Here is a 25,218-nt window from a genome sequence, read left to right as displayed (position 1 = left end):
TCACCTCTCAATGCTGGAGGGTAGGAGACACACACATCTAGCCAGCGATGCTCATTCACCTCTCAATGCTGGAGGGTAGGACACACACATCTAGCCAGCGATGTTCATTCACCTCTCAATGCTGGAGGGTAGGAGACACACACATCTAGCCAGCGATGCTCATTCACCTCTCAATGCTGGAGGGTAGGAGACACACACACATCTAGCCAGCGATGCTCATTCACCTCTCAATGCTGGAGGGTAAGAGACACACACACATCTAGCCAGCGATGCTCATTCACCTCTCAATGCTGGAGGTTAGGACACACACACATCTAGCCAGCGATGCTCATTCACCTCTCAATGCTGGAGGGTAGGAGACACACACACATCTAGCCAGCGATGCTCATTCACCTCTCAATGCTGGAGGGTAAGAGACACACACACATCTAGCCAGCGATGCTCATTCACCTCTCAATGCTGGAGGTTAGGACACACACACATCTAGCCAGCGATGCTAATTCACCTCTCAATGCTGGAGGTTAGGACACACACACATCTAGCCAGCGATGCTAATTCACCTCTCAATGCTGGAGGTTAGGACACACACACATCTAGCCAGCGATGCTCATGCCCATATGTACTGTGAAGTAACTCTCTCTTGTTGCCTCCCCTGTAGGTTTTGATGAGAACATTGAATCTCAGGGAGAGCTGATCCTGCAGGAGTCATGCCAGGTATGGGATCCTAAGACTCTGATCCGTAAGGGTCGCGAGCGGCACCTCTTCCTCTTCGAGATGTCCCTCGTCTTCAGCAAGGAGGTCAAGGACTCCAACGGACGGAGCAAGTACATGTACAAGAGCAAACTCTACGTGAGTAAAACTCTCTCCCTCTCTCTCTCTCTTTGTCTCCATCGTTATTTGTCTGTATCTCCCTGTGTTTATGGTGTGTTATTGTTAAATACACATTTACATATTGCTAAATACACATTTACATATTGCCAAAGGAATTCCTATAAAATGTGAGTGATTTTTCTCCCTCTCTCCAGACGTCAGAGTTGGGGGTAACAGAGCACGTTGAGGGAGACCCCTGTAAGTTTGCTCTGTGGGTGGGACGCACCCCAACCTCCGACAACAAGATTGTACTCAAGGTAAAGACAGAGGAGAATACCTTACATCCCTCTCTCCTCTCATCTTTCTCTCCCCATCTATCTATCCCTCTCTCCCCATCCATCTATCCCTCTCTCCCCATCTATCTATCCCTCTCTCCCCATCCATCTATCCCTCTCTCCCCATCTATCTATCCCTCTCTCCCCATCTATCTACCCTCTCTCCCCATCCATCTCTCCCTCTCTCCCCATCTATCTATCCCTCTCTCCCCATCCATCTATCCCTCTCTCCCCATCTATCTATCCCTCTCTCCCCATCTATCTATCCCTCTCTCCCCATCTATCTATCCCTCTCTCCCCATCCATCTATCCCTCTCTCCCCATCCATCTCTCCCTCTCTATCTATCCCTCTCTCCCCATCCATCTATCCCTCTCTCCCCATCTATCTATCCCTCTCTCCCCATCTATCTATCCCTCTCTCCTCTCCTTTATCTCTCCTCTCTCCCATTATCCCTATCTATCTATCTATCTATCTATCTATCTATCTATCTATCTATCTATCTATCTATCTATCCCTCTCTCCTTTATCTCTTCTCTTTTATCTCCTCTCAGCCTCATTACTCTTGCCCCTCTTCTCCTCTCCTCTCCTCTCCTCTCCTCTCCTCCTCTCCTCTCCTCTCCTCTCCTCTCCTCTCTCCTCTCCTCTCCTCTCCCCTGTTTGACTGCATGACTATGGTACTGCCTGATGGATATGAGCCTTCGTATGTGCTTCTCTGTTTCTTGTTCCTTTCCGTACTTCTCTCTCTCCCTCTTTATACATCTGTTACCTTGCTGTCTTTATCTCTCTGTGTTGTCTCTGATGACTGTTCTATCATACAGTCTAGTCTGTCTTTATCTCTCTGTGTTGTCTCTGATGACTGTTCTAGTCTACATCTCTGTTACCTTGCTGTCTTTATCTCTCTGTGTTGTCTCTGATGACTGTTCTATCATACAGTCTAGTCTATTACAGTACATCTGTTACCTTGCTGTCTTTATCTCTCTCTGTGTTGTCTCTGATGACTTTTCTATCATACAGTCTAGTACAGTACATATGTTACCTTGCTGTCTTTATCTCTCTGTGCTGTCTCTGATGACTGTTCTATCATACAGTCTAGGACAGTACATCTGTTACCTTGCTGTCTTTATCTCTCTGTGTTGTCTCTGATGACTGTTCTATCATACAGTCTAGTCTAGTACAGTACATCTGTTACCTTGCTGTCTTTATCTCTCTGTGCTGTCTCTGATGACTGTTCTATCATACAGTCTAGTACAGTACATCTGTTACCTTGCTGTCTTTATCTCTCTGTGTTGTCTCTGATGACTGTTCTATCATACAGTCTAGTACAGTACATCTGTTACCTTGCTGTCTTTATCTCTCTGTGTTGTCTCTGATGACTGTTCTATCATACAGTCTAGTCTAGTACAGTACATCTGTTACCTTGCTGTCTTTATCTCTCTGTGTTGTCTCTAATGACTGTTCTATCATACAGTCTAGTCTAGTACAGTACATCTGTTACCTTGCTGTCTTTATCTCTCTGTGTTGTCTCTGTCTTCATCTCTCTGATGACTGTTCTATCATACAGTCTAGTACAGTACATCTGTTACCTTGCTGTCTTTATCTCTCTGTGTTGTCTCTGATGACTGTTCTATCATACAGTCTAGTACAGTACATCTTTGTCTGGGGCTGTTTTATTTATGTTTGTATCTCTGAATATTCAATGTTTGTTTGCTAACCAACCGTGGGCTAACATGCTTACGCCAACACCACTGACATGAACTTTAACCCCTAAACCCCCACAATTCCTCCAACTCCCACACCCTCTAGCTACTTTTTACATCCTCTGTATGGATGAGAGGCATGTACAGTTTTCTCTTCTAGAAAAATGGATCTCTTCTTGTTTTAGGATTTGACACCTCACGTGTCGACCCTCTATCAATTCAATTCAAGGGGCTTTATCTTCCGTCTCTCTCTCTGTCTCTCTCTCTGTCTCTCTCTCTGTCTCTCTCTCTGTCTGTCTCTCTGTCTCTCTCTCTCTCTGTCTCTCTCTCTGTCTCTCTCTCTGTCTCTCTCTGTCTCTCTCTCTGTCTGTCTCTCTGTCTCTCTCTCTCTCTGTCTCTCTCTCTGTCTCTCTCTCTCTCTGTCTCTCTCTCTGTCTCTCTCTGTCTCTCTCTCTGTCTCTCTCTCTCTCTCTCTCTCTCTGTCTCTCTCTCTGTCTCTCTCTGTCTCTCTCTCTGTCTCTCTCTCTGTCTCTCTCTCTGTCTCTCTCTCCTTACCAAATTGAACATCTTATATGTTTTTAATGCCCACCTCCAAAGCTAGTTTTAGTACTGACGCTTCTTGTTTGTGTCAGTGGTTGGAACATCATGTTGCCCTACTCCTAACCAGTTGTCTCTGACATAATATAATGACTCTGTTCCTATTCTGTCCATCAATATAACTGTTAACCACCTTATTAACTAACTAGCCACCACCAAAATGCTCTAACTGTGGTCCGTCAGTCATCTCCAGCCATTCTGTCATCTTTGATAATGTAATATAAATGAACTAAACACAAACCAGTGAAATGCTCTATTCTATATTTGAACCAAAGCCAAGTCAGGGATGCAAACATGGATCGATGGTGAGTAAAACTGTACTAACTAGCCTAACACATAATATAGCCCTCGGCTGCATCTCAATACTCTACTGTGGCCTCCTCTCTTTGTCTCCTTTCCTCTCCTACTCTCCTTATTCTCTGTTTCAATGTCCACACTAGCTTACTACTTAGAATGAAGTCGTGTGGGTATTGGAATATAACCGTTTCTTCTCCAGTGGGGGTCTATGAAACTGTTTAGACTAAAATGTGAGTTCTGAGAGCGAGGTGATTGGGTGAGACTGTAATTTACGACCTTTGACCCCTTCCCTGGGCCAATGGCAGGCGTCGAGCATTGAGAACAAGCAGGATTGGATCAAACACGTCAGGGAGGTGATCCAGGAGCGAACCATCCACCTGAGAGGAGCTCTGAAGGAACCCATACACATCCCTAAGTCTGCCACCGCCAAGCACCACAAGGGACACCGCAGGTACAGGTACACAAATGCATAAGTATACTATACACACCTACACACACAGAGATACACATACACTGAGTGTACAAAACATTATGAACACCTGCTCTTTCCATGACATAGACTTACCTGGTGAAAGCTATGATCCGTTATCGATGTCACCTGTTAATTGATGAAGATCAGATGAAGAGGAGGAGACATGTTAAAGAAGGATTTTTAACCCTTGAGACAATTGACACATGGAGGCTGAATTGTCAAGACAAAATATTTGAGTGCCTTTAAATGGGGTGTGGTGGTAGGTGCCAGGCTGAGTGTGTCAAGAACTGCAACGCTGATGGATTTTTCACACTCAACAGTTTCCCATGTGTATCAAGAATGGCCAACCACCCAAAGGACATCCAGCCAACTTGACACAACTGTGGGAAGCTTTGGAGTGAACATGGGCCAGCATCCCTGTGGAATGAGTTCGACACCTTGTAGTCCATTGCCTTGTGGAGTCCATTGCCTTGTGGAGTCCATTGCCTTGTGGAGTCCATTGCCTTGTGGAGTCCATGCCTTGTGGAGTCCATGCCTTGTGGAGTCCATGCCTTGTGGAGTCCATTGCCTTGTGGAGTCCATTGCCTTGTGGAGTCCATGCCCTGTGGAGTCCATTGCCTTGTGGAGTCCATGCCTTGTGGAGTCCATGCCTTGTGGAGTCCATTGCCTTGTGGAGTCCATTCCCTTGTGGAGTCCATTGCCTTGTGGAGTCCATGCCTTGTGGAGTCCATGCCTTGTGGAGTCCATTGCCTTGTGGAGTCCATGCCTTGTGGAGTCCATGCCTTGTGGAGTCCATTGCCTTGTGGAGTCCATTGCCTTGTGGAGTCCATTGCCTTGTGGAGTCCATTCCCTTGTGGAGTCCATGCCTTGTGGAGTCCATTGCCTTGTGGAGTCCATTGCCTCGTGGAGTCCATTCCCTTGTGGAGTCCATGCCTTGTGGAGTCCATTGCCTTATGGAGTCCATTGCCTTGTAGAGTTCATGCCTTGTAGAGTTCATGCCTTGTAGAGTTCATGCCTTGTAGAGTCCTTGCCATGTGGAGTCCTTGCCATGTGGAGTCCATGCCATGTGGAGTCCAGGCCCTTGTGGAGTCCAGGCCCTTGTGGAGTCCATGCCTTGTGGAGTCCATGCCTTGTGGAGTCCATGCCTTGTGGAGTCCTTGCCATGTGGAGTCCATGCCTTGTGGAGTCCATGCCTTGTGGAGTCCTTGCCATGTGGAGTCCAGGCCTTGTAGAGTCCTTGCCATGTGGAGTCCAGGCCCTTGTAGAGTCCATTCCCCTATGAATTGAGGCTGTTCTGAGGGCAGGAGGGGGGTGCAACTCAATATTAGGGCGGTGTTCTTAATGTTTTGTCATCTGTGTACACTCATATGCATGTAGACATACACATAACCCCCTCCCCAAACACACACTTCCACACTCACCTCTGCCTGTGTATTTGTCAGGGATGGAGAGGACTTGGACAGCCAGGGTGATGGCAGCAGCCAACCAGACACCATCTCTATCGCTTCACGCACCTCACAGAACACACTGGACAGCGACAAGGTGAGCACACACATACACACACTGGTCATCTCTCTGGCCATACCAATATCATATACCCCAGACAGGTGAGCACACACACACATACTGGTCATTTCTCTGGCCATACCAATATCATATACCCCAGACAGGTGAGCACACACACACACACACACACTGGTTATCTCTCTGGCCATACCAATATCATATACCCCAGACAGGTGAGCACACACACACTGGTCATCTCTCTGGCCATACAAATATCATATACCCCAGACAGGTGAGCACACACACACTGGTCATCTCTCTGGCCATACCAATATCATATACCCCAGACAGGTGAGCACACACACACACACACACTGGTCATCTCTCTGGCCATACCAATATCATATACCCCAGACAGGTGAGCACACACACACACACACTGGTCATCTCTCTGGTCATACCAATATCATATACCCCAGACAGGTGAGCACACACACACACACTGGTCATCTCTCTGGCCATACCAATATCATATACCCCAGACAGGTGAGCACACACACACTGGTCATCTCTCTGGCCATACCAATATCATATACCCCAGACAGGTGAACACACACACACACACTGGTCATCTCTCTGGCCATACCAATATCATATACCCCAGACAGGTGAGCACACACACACTGGTCATCTCTCTGGCCATACCAATATCATATACCCCAGACAGGTGAGCACACACACACTGGTCATCTCTCTGGCCATACCAATATCATATACCCCAGACAGGTGAGCACACACACACTGGTCATCTCTCTGGCCATACCAATATCATATACCCCAGACAGGTGAGCACACACACACACACACACTGGTCATCTCTCTGGCCATACCAATATCATATACCCCAGACAGGTGAGCACACACACACACACACACACTGGTCATCTCTCTGGCCATACCAATATCATATACCCCAGACAGGTGAGCACACACACACACACTGGTCATCTCTCTGGCCATACCAATATCATATACCCCAGACAGGTGAGTACACACACACACACTGGTCATCTCTCTGGCCATACCAATATCATATACCCCAGACAGGTGAGCACACACACACACACACACTGGTCATCTCTCTGGCCATACCAATATCATATACCCCAGACAGGTGAGCACACACACACACACACTGGTCATCTCTCTGGCCATACCAATATCATATACCCCAGACAGGTGAGCACACACAAACACACTGGTCATCTCTCTGGCCATACCAATATCATATACCCCAGACAGGTGAGCACACACACACTGGTCATCTCTCTGGCCATACCAATATCATATACCCCAGACAGGTGAACACACACACACACACTGGTCATCTCTCTGGCCATACCAATATCATATACCCCAGACAGGTGAGCACACACACACACACACACTGGTCATCTCTCTGGCCATACCAATATCATATACCCCAGACAGGTGAGCACACACACACTGGTCATCTCTCTGGCCATACCAATATCATATACCCCAGACAGGTGAGCACACACACACTGGTCATCTCTCTGGCCATACCAATATCATATACCCCAGACAGGTGAGCACACACACACTGGTCATATCTCTGGCCATACCAATATCATATACCCCAGACAGGTGAGCACACACACACACACACACACTGGTCATCTCTCTGGCCATACCAATATCATATACCCCAGACAGGTGAGCACACACACACACACACACACTGGTCATCTCTCTGGCCATACCAATATCATATACCCCAGACAGGTGAGCACACACACACACACTGGTCATCTCTCTGGCCATACCAATATCATATACCCCAGACAGGTGAGCACACACACACTGGTCATCTCTCTGGCCATACCAATATCATATACCCCAGACAGGTGAACACACACACACACACTGGTCATCTCTCTGGCCATACCAATATCATATACCCCAGACAGGTGAACACACACACACACACTGGTCATCTCTCTGGCCATACCAATATCATATACCCCAGACAGGTGAGCACACACACACACACACACACTGGTCATCTCTCTGGCCATACCAATATCATATACCCCAGACAGGTGAGCACAGCATACAGTATTTCTGAAATGTGATCATGAAGAAAAGGCTTCAGTTGAAAAGAACCTGAGGACTTTGATGCTTTAGCCTCTCAGGGAAATGATGTAATAATGATCTATTCACCTCCTCGTATGCTTCTACATCCCCCTGACCATCTCTCTCTCCTCTCCTCCAGCTGTCTGGTGGCTGTGAGCTGACCGTGGTGATCCATGACTTCATGGCTGGTAACAGCAACGAGCTGACCGTCAGGAGGGGCCAGACTGTAGAGGTGCTGGAGAGGTGCCATGACAAGCCTGACTGGTGTCTGGTGAGGACCACGGACCGCTCCCCTGCCCACGAGGGACTGGTACCCTGCGCCATGCTCTGCATCGCCCACTCACGCTCCTCCATGGAGATGGAGGGGATATTCAACCATAAAGGTGGGTGAAGAGGTATTGGTAGGAGGTAGTGTCATTGAGTTTTAGAAAAGCTCTATATTGTGGATTATTCTATGTATTATGAGTAGGGGGAGAAATGTGTGTTCAGAATCCTCTTCTGTCTTTGATAACCTCTTTCTCACTCACCCCCCTCCCTCTCTCTCCCCCCTCCTCCCTCTCACCCTCCCTCTCTCTCACCCTCCCTCTCTCTCCCCTCCCTCTCTCCCTCCCCTCCCTCTCTCCCTCCTACTCCCTCTCTCTCTCTCTCACTCCTCCTCCCTCTCTCCCTCCCTCCCTCTCTCTCCCTCCTCCTTCCTCTCTCCATCTCTCCCTCCTCCTCCCTCTCTCTCCCCCCTCCTCCCTCTCTCTTCCTCCTCCTCCCTCTCTCTCCCTCCAGACACTCTATCAGTCTGTAGTAATGACTCCATCATGCCAGGCTCCTCTGCCACTCTGCAGCCTGGGCATCATGGCATGGGCTCACATACCTCGCCAGGGCCCAAACGACCTGGTAAACACACACACACACACACACACACACTTCACTCATTTTTACAAGGGAGTGGATCCCAATCCGTGACCGTATTGTGCATGAATTTGGGACTTCAGTTATTTTTTATGCCGGAACCGGATTATATGCAAAACTATGTCCTGGACGGGCAGGTTGTCGGGCCCAGTGATGTACTTGGCCGTACGCACTACCCTCTCTAGTGCCTTGCGGTCTGATGCCAAGCGGAGATGCAGCCAGTCAAGATGCTCTCAATGGTGCAGCTGTAGAACTTTTTGAGGATCTGAGGGTCGATGCCAGATCTTTTTAGCCTCCTGCACTGGTGTATCTGTCACTATTGATTAATAGTATATTCATATTTCTGGGACATTTTGGAGAACACTTATGGATCTGTTAGACACACATTTATCTATATCATTTCTCTAAACTGATTTGACAACTGATTTGCATTTCTGGGGTCAAGTGTGGTCAAATCTTATTGGTCACATACACATGGTTGGAGATGTTAATGCGAGTGTAGTGAAATGCTTGTGCTTCTAGTTCTGACAGTGCAGTAATATCTAACAAGTAATCTAACAATTTCACAACTACCTTATACACACAAGGAAAGGAAAGGAAAGAATAAGAATATGTATATATAAATATATGAATGAGCGATGGCCGAACGGCATAGGCAAGATGCAGTAGATGGTATAGAGTACAGTATATACATATGAGATGAGTAATGTGGGGTATGTAACCATTATATAAAGTGGCATTGTTTAAAGTGGCTAGTGATACATTTATTACATCCAATGTTTTATTATTACAGTGGCTAGCGATTTGAGTCAGTATGTTGGCAGCAGCCACTCAATGTTAGTGATGGCTGTTTAACAGTCTGATGGCCTTGAGATAGAAGCTGTTTTTCAGTCTCCCGGTCCCAGCTTTGATGCACCTGTACTGAACTCACCTTCTGGATGATAGAGGGGTGAACAGGCAGTGGCTCAGGTGGTTGTTGTCCTTGATGATCTTTTTGGCCTCTGTTACGCTTTCTTCAACACGCTGTGTGTGTGGGTGGACCATTTCAGTTTGTCTGTGATGTGTACACCGAGGAACTTAAAACTTCCCACCTTCTCCACTACTGTCCCGTCGATGTGGATAGGGGAGTGCACCCCTGAAGTCCACGATCATCTCCTTTGTTTTGTTGATGTTGAGTGTGAGGTTATTTTCCTGACACCACACTCCGAGGACCCTCACCTCCTCCCTGTAGATCGTCTCGTTGTTGTTGGTAATCAAGGCTACCACTGTAGTGTCGTCTGCAAACTTGATGATTGAGTTGGAGGCGTGCATGGCCACTCAATCATGGGTGAACAGGGAGTATATGAGAGGGCTGAGAACGCACCCTTGTGGGGTCCCAGTGTTGTGGATCAGCGGGGTGGAGATGTTGCTTCCTACCCTCACCACCTGGGGGTGGCCCGTCAAAGTCCAGGACCCAGTTGCACAGGGCGGGGTCGAGACCCAGGGTCTCGAGCTTGATGACGAGTTTGGAGGGTACTATGGTGTTAAATGCTGAGCTGTAGTCGATGAACAGCATTCTTACATAGGAATTCCTCTTGTCCAGATTCCTCTTGGGGCGGTAAGCATATTGGAGTGGGTCTAGGTTGTCAGGTAGGGTGGAGGTGATATGATCCTTGACAAGTCTCTCATAGCACTTCATGATGACGGAAGTGAGTGCTACGGGGCGGTAGTCGTTTAGCTCAGTTACCTTAGCTTTCTTGGGAACAGGAACAATGGTGGCCCTCTTGAAGCATGTGGGAACAGCAGACTGGTATAGGGATTGATTGAATATGTCCGTAAACACACCGGCCAGCTGGTCTGCGCATGCTCTGAGGGCGCGGCTGGGGATGCCGTCTGGGCCTGCAGCCTTGCGAGGGTTAACACGTTTAAATGTCTTACTCACCTCGGCTGCAGTGAAGGAGAGTCCGCATGTTTTCGTTGCAGGCCGTGTCAGTGGCGCACTGTATTGTCCTCGAAGCGGGCAAAAAAGTTATTTAGTCTGCCTGGGAGCAAGACATCCTGGTCCGTGACTGGGCTGGATTTCTTCTTGTAGTCCGTGATTGACTGTAGACCCTGCCACATGCCTCTTGTGTCTGAGCCGTTGAATTGAGATTCTACTTTGTCTCTGTACTGACGCTTAGCTTGTTTGATAGCCTTGCGGAGGGAATAGCTGCACTGTTTGTATTCGGTCATGTTACCAGTCACCTTGCCCTGATTAAAAGCAGTGGTTCGCGCTTTCAGTTTCACGCGAATGCTGCCATCAATCCACGGTTTCTGGTTAGGGAATGTTTTAATCGTTGCTATGGGAACGACATCTTCAACGCACGTTCTAATGAACTCGCACACCGGGGGATGTAAACAAATTTGTGCACAACATTTTTGATAAATAAGCTTTTTGTGTGTATGGAACATTTCTGGGATCTTTTATTTCAGCTGATGAAACATGGGACCAGCACTTTACATGTTGCGTTTATATTTTTGTTCAGTGTAAATGAGAAATTGTAATCCAGGGGAAATGGAAACGCAAATAAATATGCCTATTTGAGGTTATAAATACATGACTATACCGTTTCTTTTCCCCTGGTCAGAGGGGATCAGCACACACAGGCTTCTCTAGGCTACATGAAGCTGTGGTTGTGCACAAGTTAACATGATGCAAATCAGTCTAAACAACCATTCTTTGTCCCTCTTTTCAGTGCTTTTGTATCCGTATTAACATTAAAAATAACTGTGGCGGGAATGAGCTTCCGTAATAACACATCCTCTTTTAAAGCCTTGAATCTCATGAGGGACCTCTTTCAACACTGGTCATGTAGCTAGCTGTTAGCCAGCAGGGTTGCATCGGTTTCAATTGGACTAGAGTTTGCTAGGCTGGCTAGCTAGGAGGCAGCCTACGCTGACTAGCATCGCTAGCATGCTAATGTTACTGAACTCATGACAAAATCATGTTTCGACATTGTAGTGGCTATTGATGTTTTGGTTGTTGTTTGGTTGCTTAGTGGCATTGCAAATATAATATTTTTGGCATTAAACTCCGATTTAACTACAGGTATGTATCTAATTGGGTGTCGGCATTAAAACATTTGTGAAGTCCCAAATTCCTGCGATTTACTGTGAGAATTTGCACGCTCACCGATATGGAGCCTCATGAATAAAAGATCCGGTCACGGATTAAGAGCCACTACCTTTTTGCAAAGGGTTTGAGCGAACAGCTCTAAATTTAAAGTGGTTGAAAAGGAGGTGTGTTGTGTGTGCCTACATGTACGTGTTAACAGTCTCCATCCCCCTGTCCCAGGTAACACCCTGCGTAAGTGGCTGACCAGCCCAGTGCGTCGCCTGAGCAGTGGCAAGGCAGACGGGCACGTCAAAAAGCTGGCGCACAAACAGAAGAAGAACCGCGAGGTGAGGAAGAGTGGTGAGATGACGGGCAGCGCCCAGAAAGACTCTGATGACAGCGCCGCTACACCCCAGGATGAGACTGTGGAGGAGGTGAGGGGATGGTGGCGACAGACAGACATGGACACACACACGCCTATTCACCAGCAAAATTCTCTCTGAGTCTCTCTCTCTCTTTGTCTTTCTCTCTACCTTTCTCTCCCACCGTCTCTCTAACCTCTGCTCTCTTTCTCTCCTCTACAGAGGGTGCGTAACGAGGGGCTCTCCAGTGGGACACTGTCCAAGTCCTCGTCCTCTGGGATGCAGAGCTGTGGAGAGGAGGAAGGCGAGGAGGGTCCTGACTCTGTACCCCTACCGCCCCCCATGGCCATCCAGCAGCACAGCCTACTGCAGCCTGACACACAGGACGACAAGGTAAGGGTAAGGGAGGGGGGAGGTAGAGAATAGGGATACAGCCAGCCTAAGGGTAAGGTGAAAGGGTGTACGGGTGTACGGGTGGGGATAGATTGGGGTGGGGTCTAAAGGATAGAAAGTCTAGGCTAACTGGTACACACATATAAAGTAACAGATATGCCTGTAACCAGGAAGTGTAACACTAAACAAACAATCCTAAACTACCCCATGTAAATCTAAGATCCCCCCCCCCACACAGAGAACTCATCCTTTCTGTTACACTTTCTCTCTCTTATGATTTAGCCATGAGTTTAATTATTTTGTGATTATATTCTACAGACAAACATTACATCCATTTTAGTCAGTTTTCTTCTCACTTCCTGCTGAGCAGGGCCTGTATTCACTTCCTGCTGAGCAGGGCCTGTATTCACTTCCTGCTGAGCAGGGCCTGTATTCACTTCCTGCTGAGCAGGGCCTGTATTCACTTCCTGCTGAACAGGGCCTGTATTCACTTCCTGCTGAACAGGGCCTGTATTCACTTTCTGCTGAGCAGGGCCTGTATTCACAAAACATCTTAGAATAGTACGAGTGCTGATTTAGGATCATTCAATATGATGAAAGGCAAATCTGATCCTAGATCAGCACTCCTACTCTGAGACGCTTTGGGAATGCAGGCCTAGATTTCAATTCATTATGAAACATTGAAGCTCCTATTCAAATAGAAATCCAATGAAATGCACCAGTTACTGTTCCCGTCCTGGGGTCATCTTTCCTTGGCGCAGCAGCGTTTTTCTCTGACACTAATTTGTTTCTCTTTTTGTTTGTTTTGTTTCCGACTGTATCGTTGGTTTGCTGTCTGTTTACCATGCTGTAGCATTACCTTGATTTATGTCCTGTCTTTGCTTTGTCTCAGTTTCCATACCTCTCCATCTCCTGAATCAATCCTTCCATCTCTCTCCCTCCTCTTCTCTTCCCTCAATACTTGAGTTCTCTCTCTCTTTTCCCCCTCTCAGTAACTGTACTGTAGACTTAGTTGTTGTTTTTCTTTCGGTTCTTCTTATGAAAGTCAGTTGAATGACAACGGATGTAGAATGTTGACGTCTGTTCCTGTCTTCTATTATTTTTCTCTCTGAGGCAAAGGACACTTCCAAACGTCTCTCTCCAGAGCTCTTGTAGTCTGCCTACCTTGCGCTCTCTCTGGCTCTCTTCTACACCTAATCTTGCTCTCTCTCTCTTAGTTTCTGCAGTGCTTTATCCAACTATAGAATTACTCCCCCTCTTCATCTTTCTTTTGACTTTGGATTATTTTACATTTTTCATCACCTGCCCGGTTCCTTCAATATACGGCTTTCACCAAACAAGTCTAAGTTTTGATTATGCATTTTAAGTATTTTTTTGCCTCGTTGCCTGGTTACTCGTCCGTTTGCTGTGTGATAGCACCCTCAGAATAACTCGGAGACACATGCAGAACAAGAGCAGGTAGAAATCTCTAGACGCTGATCTAAGGTCAACTTTGCGTTCCCTCACACTATTCGCTTCAGGATCGAATTTGGGGAAAGCTGATCCTAGATCTGTGCCTAAGAGCAACATCATGCGTTCGGAACACTCGTACAAACGAACAAAGTCGCGCTAAAATGAGGATGATTCAGAACTCCCTCCTCCTCCCTCACCCCCCTCACCTGTCCTCACCCCTCCCCTGTGTGCGTTAACCTCATTGCACCATGTTATTAATTGGCACCTACTGTAAGCCCTGGCGCGCCCAGAGGGTACAGCCCAACACCCCACCACACACAGACCCTTAGTGGGGCACAGCACAGTCTGGAGACAGCACAGCAAGGGTGAGAGACTCTCATACACTACTGTACCGCCTTACTGCTTCAATGTCTCATACAGTCATTATACACCTTCTCTTTTCTAAATGCAGTCCTTTATTAAACAGTTCATATTTCATCATCCACTTTTAAAAATGTCTTTATTATATAGATATCTCATACACTCTCTATATATATATATTTTTACACATCAGAACATTCATCAGAAAATGTAACTATCCCATTCTCCTAATTTATTATTTCCTCTTGTTTTTTGACTGCCTTTGTCACTTTCACACCTGTAACTTCTTATCTTCTCTTATTTTTCAATACCATGGATTTACCTCTTAGGAAACTCATTGGAGATACAAAAGTATGTGGACACCCCTTCAAATGAGTGGATTCGGCTATTTCAGCCATTCCCATTGCTGGCAGGTATATAAAATCGAGCATACAGCCATGCAATCTCCATAGACAAACATTGGCAGTAGTATGGCCTTAATGAAAAGCTAAGTGACTTTCAATGTGGCATCGTCATAGGATGCCACCTTTCCAACAAGTCAGTTCGTCAAATTTCTGCCCTGCTAGAGCTGCCCCAGTCAACTGTAAGTGCTGTTATTATGTAGTGGAAACGTCTAGGAGCAACAACGGCTCAGCCACGAAGTGGTAGGTCACACAAGCTCACAGAATGGGACCGCCAAGTGCTGAAGCACGTAAAAATCACCTGTCCTCGGTTGCAACACTCACTACCGTGTTACAAACTGCCTCTGGAAGCACCCGATGACTGTTCATCGGGAGCTTCATGAAATTGGTTTCCATGGCCGGGCAGCCACACACAAGCTTAAGATCACCATGCGCAATGCCAAGTGTCGGCTGGAGTGGTGTAAAGCTCGCGGCCATTGGACTCTGGAGCAGTGGAAATGCGTTCTCTGGAGTAATGAATCACACTTCACCATCTGGCAGTCTGACGGAAGAATCTGGGTTTGGTGGATGCCAGGAGAACGCTACCTGCCCCAATGCATAGTGCCAACTGTAAGTTTGGCGGAGGAAGAATAATGGTCTTGGGCTGTTTTTCACAGTTCGGGCTAGGCCCCTTAGTTCCAGTGAAGGGAAATCTTAACACTACATCATACAATTACCTTCTAGATGGTTCTGTGCTTTGTGGCAACAGTTTGGGGAAGGCCCTTTCCTGTTTCAGCACGACAATGCCCCCGTGCACAAAGTAAGGTCCATACAGAAATGGTTTGTCGAGATCGGTGTGGAAGAACTTGACTGGCCTGCACAGAGCCCTGACCTCAACCTTTGGGATGAATTGGAACTCCGACTGCGAGCCAGGCCTAATCGCCCAACATCAGTGCCCGACCTCCCTAATGGTCTTGTGGTTGAATGGAAACAAGTCCCCTCAGCAATGTTCCAACATCTAGTGGAAAGCCTTCCCAGAAGAGTGGAGCCGCCTGTTATAGCAGCAATGGGGGGGGGGACCAACTCCATATTAATGCCCATGATTTTGGAATGAGATGTTCGATGAGCAGGTGTCCACATGCTTTTGGTCATGTAGTGTATTTTCCTTCTTTTTTTGTCATAGATTTACACTTCTTAATTTTAACTTCATATTAGAACTGATTTCTTGTTCTGATCAACATTGGATCATTCATTAAGAGCAGAGGATCAAAATACAACACGAACAGTAACACTGTGTAAGGTAGACTAAGCGAGATGACGTCATCTTATACAAACCAATAATCCAACTTAGTCGTCACCAACATATAGCTGGCTGGAAACATTTGACCTGCCATTCAATGTATGCCTCAGGAATATTTTGGGATCTGTTCAGAAAAAAACACTGTTTTCTTTCATTGTCTCTTTTTCAGTAGTCACCTGGATCAGTGTTTGCAGTGTGTCTCTACATGAAATGTTTTGATGTTCTCCCTTAAAAGAGGGCTTTCTACAAGAGAGGGTTAAATTAGGAAGAACCAATTTTATTCTGGACAGATTTGTTTTCTTGGTTAATTGATAGGATCAGTTAATTTATGTATTAATTCATCAGTTAATTGTTTTAAAGATTGCTTGATTGTTTTCTAGATGACAGGAATGGGAGGAAATGAAACCTTTAGCCAGATCAGGTAGTAAGACTGCTGAATGGCGTGTTGTAACACTGTTCTCTCCTAACCCCCCATCCCTGTCCAGAGCTCCTCTCGTCTGTCCGTCCGTCCGTCCAGTTCTGAGACACCCAGTGCAGCAGAGCTGGTGAGCGCCATCGAAGAACTGGTCAAGAGCAAGATGGTGAGGACACTCTCTCTCTCTCGCACACACACGCAGAGGCGTCATCTGGTTTACAATCTACCTCCTTCTTTCTCCGTCCCTCTCTCCCTCTTCTCTCTCTCCAGGCTTTAGAGGACCGGCCCAGCTCTCTCTCAGTAGAACAGAGGGATAGCAGCTCTCCCTCCTTCAACCCCTCCGACAACTCCCTTCTTTCATCCTCCTCTCCCATCGATGAGATGGAGGAGCGCAAGACTGGCTTCCTCAAGAGACGACAGTACGTACTGGATTGATAGATTCATTTGGGGGGAAAAGATGCACTATCTGAGTACAACCAAGGGGATAGCACGTTAAAGCGATTCAAATTGTTTCCAATGTGGCACACTAGCAATGTTTCTCACTTTCTGTCACTCACTCTCTCTCGCTCACTGTTACAGTGTCCATATTAGGGCAAACTCCGTCTCAGTAGGATTTGACTGAAGCTGTCCTACTATGGACACCATACACTGGAACTCCCTTTTATACTTTGAAACACTCTCGTTTCAGCTGTGTTTTCTTACTTACTCTCTCTCTCTCGCTGTCTCTCTCTCTGTCTCTCTCTCTCTCTGTGTTTGTCTCTCTCTGTTGAGTGAGTTGAGTTTATTTTATTTTTACAGGGACAGTGCACATTAATCAACGTTTCAGTAAAAGTGCCGGTTTTAGCCAGCCTGCTAATTTTCAACCGCAGTCCCCAATATAGACAATAGCAACATAGGACAAGCAAGACGTAGCACACAGACAGAGAAACATAGGACAAGCAAGACGTAGCATACAGACAGAGCAACATAGGACAAGCAAGACGTAGCATACAGACAGAGCAACATAGGACAAGCAAGACGTAGCATACAGACAGAGCAACATAGGACAAGCAAGACGTAGCATACAGACAGAGCAACATAGGACAAGCAAGACGTAGCATACAGACAGAGCAACATAGGACAAGCAAGACGTAGCATACAGACAGAGCAACATAGAACAAGCAAGACGTAGCATACAGACAGAGCAACATAGAACAAGCAAGACGTAGCATACAGACAGAGCAACATAGGACAAGCAAGACGTAGCATACAGACAGAGCAACATAGAACAAGCAAGACGTAGCATACAGACAGAGCAACATAGGACAAGCAAGACGTAGCATACAGACAGAGCAACATAGGACAAGCAAGACATGGCATACAGACAGAGCAACATAGGACAAGCAAGACATAGCATACAGACAGAGCAACACAGGACAAAAAGCAGCAAGACAAAATTCATAAAAGCAACAAAGTGTTTCCACACCTCACAAGCTACAGACAACAGACCACATGGAAAGCGGCAACACACAGCTAGGGACCATGTTCACAAATCTGATTGACCTTTAGCCAGGTCTTCAAGCATTTTGTGAAAGTGTGATATGTGGTGCAGTTATGTGTGTCTGATGGCAGTGTATTCCAGACATGGGAAGCTCTCACAGAGAAAGCAGATTTACTAAAGGTGCTTATCTTTAAGGGAACTATACAGTCACCTCTCATGGCAGACCTTGTGGATCTGCTGCCATATGTTTGGATTTTCTGTTTAACAAAAATACTGAGTGGAGGGGGAGCCAGGCCATTAAGGATCTTGAATACAAGACATGCGTCGGTGTATTGCACAAGATTTTCCCAACTCAGGAGCTCATGCTTTCTGAGGATGTGACAGTGATGATGGCTATTGGGCTTCCTCTCTCTCTCTCTGTTTCTCTCTCTCGCTGTCTCTCTCTCTCTCGCTGTCTCTCTCTCTCTCTCGCTGTCTCTCTCTCTCTCTCTCGCTGTCTCTCTCTCTCTCTCGCTGTCTCTCTCTCTCTCTCTCTCTCTCTCTCGCTGTCTCTGTCTCTCTGTAGTTATGTGTTGTTGGAGCTGGTGGAGACTGAGAGGGACTACGTCAGAGACCTGGGCGTGGTGGTGGGGGTAAGTCAAAACGCATCACTTCCTCCCTCCCTCTGACCTCACTTCCTCTTCCTCTCGTGTTAGTTGATGTTAGAGTGTGTGTGTGTGATGGCTTGATTATGCAACCCTGACTGTATGTTTCAGGGCTATATGACGCGGATGAAGGAGGAAGGGGTACCAGATGATATGAAGGGGAAAGACAAGATCGTCTTTGGAAACATCCACCAGATCTACGACTGGCACAGAGAGTACGACACACACGGGCATACACACACACACAACATATGGATACGCCTTGCTAACCCTCTCTCTCTCTTTCTCTCTGCAGTTTCTTCATGGGAGAGTTAGAGAAGTGTCTGGAAGACCCTGACCGACTTGGGCCGCTGTTTGTCAAACATGTGAGTGACTGACTGTTGATGTGTGAGTGTGTATATACAGTGCAATCGGAAAGTATTCAGACCCCTTGACTTTTTCCACATTGTTACGTTACAGCCTTATTCTAAAATGTATCAAATAAAACATTTTCTCATCAATCTACACACAATACCCCATAATGACAAAGCGAAAACAGGTTTTTGGACATTTTTGCAAATGTATTAAAAATAAAAATAAACTGAAATGCATTATTTACATAAGTATTCAGACCCTTTGCTATGAGACTCGATATTGAGCTCAGGTGCATTCTGTTTCCATTGAGCATCCTTGAGATGTTTCTACAACTTGATTGGAGTCCACCTGTGGTAAATTCAATTGATTGGACATGATTTGGAAAAACACACACTTGTCTATATAAGATCCCACAGTTAACAGAGCATGTCAGAGCAAAAACCAAGCCATGAGGTCAAAGGAATTGTCTGTAGAGCTCCGAGACAGGATTGTGTTTAGGCACAGATCTGGGGAAGTGTACCAAAAAATGTCTGCAGCATTGAAGGTCCCCAAGAATATAGTGGCCTCCATCATTCTTAAATGGAAGAATTTTGGAACCACCAAGACTCTTCCTAGAGCTGGCCGCCTGGCCAAACTGACCATCTCGGGGAGAAGGGCCTTGGTCAGGTAGGTGACCAAGAACCCAATGGCCACTCTGACAGGGCTCCAGAGTTCCTCTTTGGAGATGGGAGAATCTTCCAGAAGGACAATCATCTCTAGAGCAGTCTACCAATCAGGCCTTTATGGTAGAGTGGCCAGTCGGAAGCCACTCTTCAGTAAAGGCACATGACAGCCCGCTTGGAGTTTGCCAAAAGGCACCTAAAGACTCTCAGACCATGAGAAACAAGACTCTCTGGTCTGATGAAACCAATATGGAACTCTTTGGGCTGAATGCCAAGAGTCACGTCTAGAGGAAACTTGTCACCATCTTTACTGTGAAGCATGGCGGTGGCAGCACAGAGCCAGGACTTGAACACTATCAAACATCTCTCTAGAGGCCTGAAAATAGCTGTGCAGCGACACTCCCCATCCAACCTAACAAAGCTTGAGAGGATCTGCAGAGAAGAATGGGAGAAACTCCCTAAATACAGGTGTGCCAAGCTTGTAGCGTCATACCCAAGAATACTGTAATCGCAAATCCCAAAGGTGCTTCAACAAAGTACTGAGGAAAGGGTCTGAATACTTATGGAAATGTCATATATCTGGGCGGCGGGGGGGTTGAATGAATTTGCAAAAAAATCTAAAAACCAGTTTTTTCTTTGTCATTATGGGGTATTGTGTGTAGATTGATGAGGGAAGCTTGTAATCAATTTTAGAACAAGGCTTTAATGTAGCAATGTGGAAAAAGTCACGGGGTCTGAATCGAGTATATCTACTGTACCCTAACCCTTATGTGTTCTGTCTCCAGGAGCGGAGGCTCCACATGTACGTAGTGTACTGTCAGAACAAGCCTAAGTCAGAGCTCATCGTATCAGAGTACATCGACACCTACTTCGAAGACCTGAAACAACGTCTAGGTCACCGTCTCCAGATCACTGACCTCCTCATCAAACCCGTCCAGAGAATCATGAAGTACCAACTACTGCTCAAGGTAGGGTGTGGGTGGGGGTGTGGGTTGGCGTGAGTCTCTGTGTGTTCTCGTCATCGTCTTGTGATCCTGTGTAGGAGAGAAATAATCACTGTACAAATCATGTTCTTAATTGTCCAGCAGGGGGTGCAAAACATTCATTTTCTTAGCTGTACCAGGGGGCCAGTATCAAATCAGTTTGCTACCTTACTCTAACATGTTATCTTATCATTGGGTAATCATTATGTTTCGCACAAGTCACAGTTTTGTAATATCCAATTAACTTTGTCTCGTTTTGTTTGTAGGACTTCCTCAAATTCTCTAAAAAGGCAGGGTTGGATTCAGTTGAGTTGGAGGTGAGGAGGAGAGGAACGGACTTTTCTCTAATGTTTTCATTTAAAAAATCTATATTTTTAGACTATATTGTATTTCCTTAACTGTGTTTGTTTTGACCCTTTCAATGTGTGTGTTCCCTTCAGAAAGGAGTGGAGATCATGTGCATCGTACCAAAGAGATGCAACGATATGATGAACGTGGGGCGGCTCCAAGGATTTGACGTAAGACAACCCTGACAGAAAATAGATATTTACATTTAAAAACGGATCAATTGATTGTCAGATCAATCGACCGAACGAATTGATCAACTCGTCTGATTTTCTTTCCTCCTTCCTGGGTCTGCCTTCTTACCTCTTCCTTTATTCGTCTCTTTCAACGTTTTTCTCCTCACTTTTTTTCCATGCTCTTCTTTCTTTTCTTTCCTCCCCCTTTAGGGTAAGATCGTGGCCCAAGGTCGTCTGCTGCTTCAGGATACCTTCATGGTATCAGACCCCGAGGAGGGAGTAGGAAGGATGAGGGAGAGAAGGGTCTTCCTCTTCGAACAGCTCGTCATCTTCAGTGAACCACTGGACAAGAAGAGAGGTTTCTCCATGCCTGGCTTCCTATATAAGAAGAGCATCAAGGTATCGTCTCTACATCGTATGATGGAAATATGTATAAACTTCCTAAACACCAAGACAACTCTAAATGAATTTTGAATGCATCAAAAGACAATGTAAGTTTGGAAGCTCTGTATTCATTCACTCGTTCATTTTTGAATAAAGGTGAAACTCTCTCTCCCCCTCCCTCCAGGTCAGTTGTCTCGGGTTGGAGGACAGTGTGGACGGTGACCCCTGTAAGTTTGTGTTGACGTCTCGGGTGACCAATAGCAGCATAGAATCCTTTGTCCTCCACTCCTCCCACCTGGGTGTCCGGCAGGTCTGGACCCTTCAGATCAGCCAGATACTGGAGAGCCAACGCAACTTCCTCAATGGTACACACACACTTTTAGCTGAGCTTTTTCAACAGTACACGATTTTGGAATGTTGTGATGTTACCAAAATAAGGTTAATATATTTTTTTTAATCTCTCCCTCACTTTCTCACTCTCTCTCTCTCCAGCTCTGACCTCCCCTACAGAGTACCAGAGGAACCATGTAGGGGCTAGCGACGGACCATGTCTACCCAGCGGCGGAGCTCCGTCAGTGGGGAGCGTCATGCCCAGTTTGGCCCCTGTTGGAGCTCTACAGGGTGTGCATCTATCTGGGCCGCTCGGTGGAAGTGGGCCCCTCGCTGTTGGTAGTCCCCTTGTTGGAGGTGCTCCCCAGGGTGGAGCTGGCTCATCCAGGAGGCCCTCCAGGATCCCCCAGCCCTCCCGCCTGCCCCAGCCCTTACGACACCCACACAACCCTGGGGCCACAGACTCAGATGGCCCCAACAAGATGTCAGGTAGGCTGAGGCTCTCCCAGTATTACCGAGGGAGTGTGTGTGTCTGTGTGTGTGTGTGTGTTGAAATTCCTTGGTTAAGACATTTCCCTCCCTCTACTCAGTGTTGCTCACTTCTGATTCAGGTTCCTGCCCTCGTCTCCCCCCTCCTCCCTCGCTCCCTCCCTCTGTCCCAGTGGACCCGCAGGATCTGGCTCCAGCAGGGGGGGTGAGGGAGACCAGGGAGGCCCATCATGGGGTGAGGGTCCAGGGGGGAAGCCCCCAGGGCAAGCGCCCCATCTTGGCCTCAAACGACCAGCCCCATTCTGTCTCCCCTATCCCCCGGGCCAGTGTGGCCCCCCTCCCTGTACCTGTGGCTCTCTCCACCCCCACCAAGCCTCGGCCGGGCACCATCTCCCCCATGGCCTCCCCCATGGCCACCCCAGCCTTCGGGAAGGATGCGCTCCCCCCTCCCCCCCCCAGCCCTGGCCTGAAGTCTGGCTCTGGTTCCTTCTGGAGCTCTATGCCTGGTTCTCCAGCCAGCCGGCCTGGCTCCTTCACCTTCCCAGGGGAGGCAGTGGATACCCTGGGGAGGCAGAACCAAAACACGGGCCAGATCTCATCTCAGTCAGGGACCGGGTCCCACAGACACTCCACCCACAGCAAGGAGGCGGACCGCATGAGTACGTGCTCATCGACCAGTGAGCAGTCCATCCAGTCCACCCAGAGCAATGGGGTAAGAGATGTACCCGCTGCCCAGGCTTCAGGGCGGCCTAGTTCTGCTAATGCTCCTGGTTGACTAACCCAGCACCCACGGGAGACGTGTCCTGTCCTGTCTTCCTGTGACCTGCTGCATCCCACTGGAGCTGGCTCTGCTACAACATGTTCTACTACTATTTTACAACTAGTAGTACTTCACTACTACAACAACTACTACTAATTGTTGTACTCCTGCGCACTTCTTGTATGTCTCCAAAGAATCGACAAGCCTATTAGACTATTCTTCAACCAAGCTTTAACTGCACTTCAAGTAGTACTCTACCGCTACTGCTACTACACTATTAGTAGTACTTTACTACTACTATTATACTATTAGTAGTATTCTACCGCTACTACTACTACACTATTAGTGGTACTTTACTACTACTACTACTACACTATTAGTAGTACTTTACTACTACTACTACTACACTATTAGTAGTACTCTACTACTAATACTACTACTACTATACTATTAGTAGTACTTTACTACTACTATTATACTATTAATAGTACTCTACCGCTACTACTACTACACTATTAATGGTACTTTACTACTACTACTACTACACTATTAGTAGTACTCTACTACTAATACTACTACTACTATACTATTAGTAGTACTCTAATACTACTACTACCCTGCTAGTAGTTGTACTCTACTACTACTACTCTGCTACTAGTAGTACTCTACTACTACTACTCTGCTACTAGTAGTACTCTACTACTACTACTCTGCTACTAGTAGTACTATACTACTAGGGGTACACTACTACTACTACTAGTACTCTGCTACTAGTGGTACACTACTACTACTACTAGTACTCTGCTACTAGTGGTACACTACTACTACTACTACGAACCGCATGTATGTCTAACGACTCTACTTAATTATCCTGAAGACTTTCTACAATTGTTTTTGCTAACAAGGCTTTTATAAAGCTTTAACAACGACTCTCATTTCTGCTATTTTTAACTCTTGACAAAGCTTCTGTCAGCTTGATTACTTCTCTCTAACTCTTCTCGTCGGAGCGAAAGAGCAAAGACGACTGAAACTGAAAGTCATCCGTCCTTTAACACCTGAGTGTGTACCTCTCTTCCTCTTCACTCTACCTGATTAACTTGTTCTCTGAAGAATGTGGTGCCAATCCCTTTTCCGACTCTCTTTCTTTGTCTCTCATGGAGGTGTATGAACCTTTCTGGAAGCAGTGTGTGAAACTAGAAAATGGATGGTTTACAACAACACTCACATGACTGAACGATTGATTGTAGAAAGTGCTTTAATCAAATAGTACTTCTCTTTTTCCTCTTTCCTCTACCTAAACAGCGGAGTGTGTGAGGTGTGTTTGTGTGTGGGCAATGCCATGGTAAGAGTGATGCTGAGATTTTTCCCTTTAAAATGTATGTCAAACCAAAACCAATGATTGCAAAGCTAAACAAACCATACAACTCTATGCAAGAGGACTATTTTGAACTATTTCCAAGGACATTTTTACAAAACACATAACTTGAAGAACAGTGCAGATGCAACGTTTTTTCTCTCATTTTTCAGCATCACTCTGTTACCATGGATTTGCCCGTGTGTTGTTTGGGATGTCATGATCGAATCCGTGTGTTTGTCCTGTTACTAATGAGGTGCATGGAATCGTGGAGGACTGACTTGTGTGTGGGAGGGATTTTCTTGCAAGTTATTCAATATACTTACAAACCTTCCATAATTCCCCCCTCTCCACAGAGTGAAAGCAGCAGCAGCAGTAGTATGTCGACCATGTTGGTGACCCAGGACTACGTGGCCCTGAAGGAAGATGAGATCAGTGTGTCCCAGGGAGAGGTGGTTCAGATCCTGGCCTCGAACCAACAGAACATGTTCCTGGTGTTCCGGGCCGCTACCGAACAGGGCCCTGCTGCCGAGGGCTGGATCCCCGGTTTTGTTCTTGGACACACCTCCGCCATCATCCCCGACTGCCCAGACGGAACCATCAAGTAAGAGACTATGGCAAATGTACAGTATACGGGGAAAGATTTTAGTGTGACACCACAAGATATTGTTAGCCTAAAACTACGGATTGTGTGATATAATGAGATATGTAATTGATTAGTGTTATATCATACTGTATATCATATAC

At 46.6% G+C, this 25,218-nt stretch overlaps 1 protein-coding gene across 4 annotated transcripts in view; it reads left to right on the top strand.

Moving 5' to 3' along the window:
• Positions 1 to 25,218, top strand: part of LOC115131778 (triple functional domain protein) — a 158,852-nt gene that overhangs the window by 118,606 nt on the left and 15,028 nt on the right. For 2 of the 4 annotated variants that reach the window (XM_065020367.1, XM_065020369.1), the window contains exons 33-53: positions 659 to 849; positions 1,026 to 1,127; positions 4,043 to 4,194; positions 5,652 to 5,751; positions 8,012 to 8,255; positions 8,650 to 8,760; positions 12,089 to 12,282; positions 12,433 to 12,603; positions 16,581 to 16,676; positions 16,781 to 16,929; positions 18,556 to 18,622; positions 18,746 to 18,849; positions 18,930 to 18,999; positions 20,436 to 20,618; positions 20,900 to 20,950; positions 21,074 to 21,151; positions 21,365 to 21,553; positions 21,723 to 21,903; positions 22,031 to 22,357; positions 22,480 to 23,069; positions 24,828 to 25,075. In XM_065020367.1, the coding sequence (XP_064876439.1) occupies positions 659 to 849; positions 1,026 to 1,127; positions 4,043 to 4,194; positions 5,652 to 5,751; positions 8,012 to 8,255; positions 8,650 to 8,760; positions 12,089 to 12,282; positions 12,433 to 12,603; positions 16,581 to 16,676; positions 16,781 to 16,929; positions 18,556 to 18,622; positions 18,746 to 18,849; positions 18,930 to 18,999; positions 20,436 to 20,618; positions 20,900 to 20,950; positions 21,074 to 21,151; positions 21,365 to 21,553; positions 21,723 to 21,903; positions 22,031 to 22,357; positions 22,480 to 23,069; positions 24,828 to 25,075 (3,598 nt within the window). Of the gene's footprint in view, positions 1 to 658; positions 850 to 1,025; positions 1,128 to 4,042; positions 4,195 to 5,651; positions 5,752 to 8,011; positions 8,256 to 8,649; positions 8,761 to 12,088; positions 12,283 to 12,432; positions 12,604 to 16,580; positions 16,677 to 16,780; positions 16,930 to 18,555; positions 18,623 to 18,745; positions 18,850 to 18,929; positions 19,000 to 20,435; positions 20,619 to 20,899; positions 20,951 to 21,073; positions 21,152 to 21,364; positions 21,554 to 21,722; positions 21,904 to 22,030; positions 22,358 to 22,479; positions 23,070 to 24,827; positions 25,076 to 25,218 lie in introns of those variants that run through there. The other 2 variants (XM_065020368.1, XM_065020370.1) reach the window with 2 other exon arrangements.

The sequence above is a fragment of the Oncorhynchus nerka genome, linkage group LG7, assembly GCF_034236695.1.
Source record: "Oncorhynchus nerka isolate Pitt River linkage group LG7, Oner_Uvic_2.0, whole genome shotgun sequence".
Lineage (NCBI taxonomy): Eukaryota > Metazoa > Chordata > Actinopteri > Salmoniformes > Salmonidae > Oncorhynchus > Oncorhynchus nerka.
This window is presented reverse-complemented; position numbering and strand designations above follow the sequence as displayed.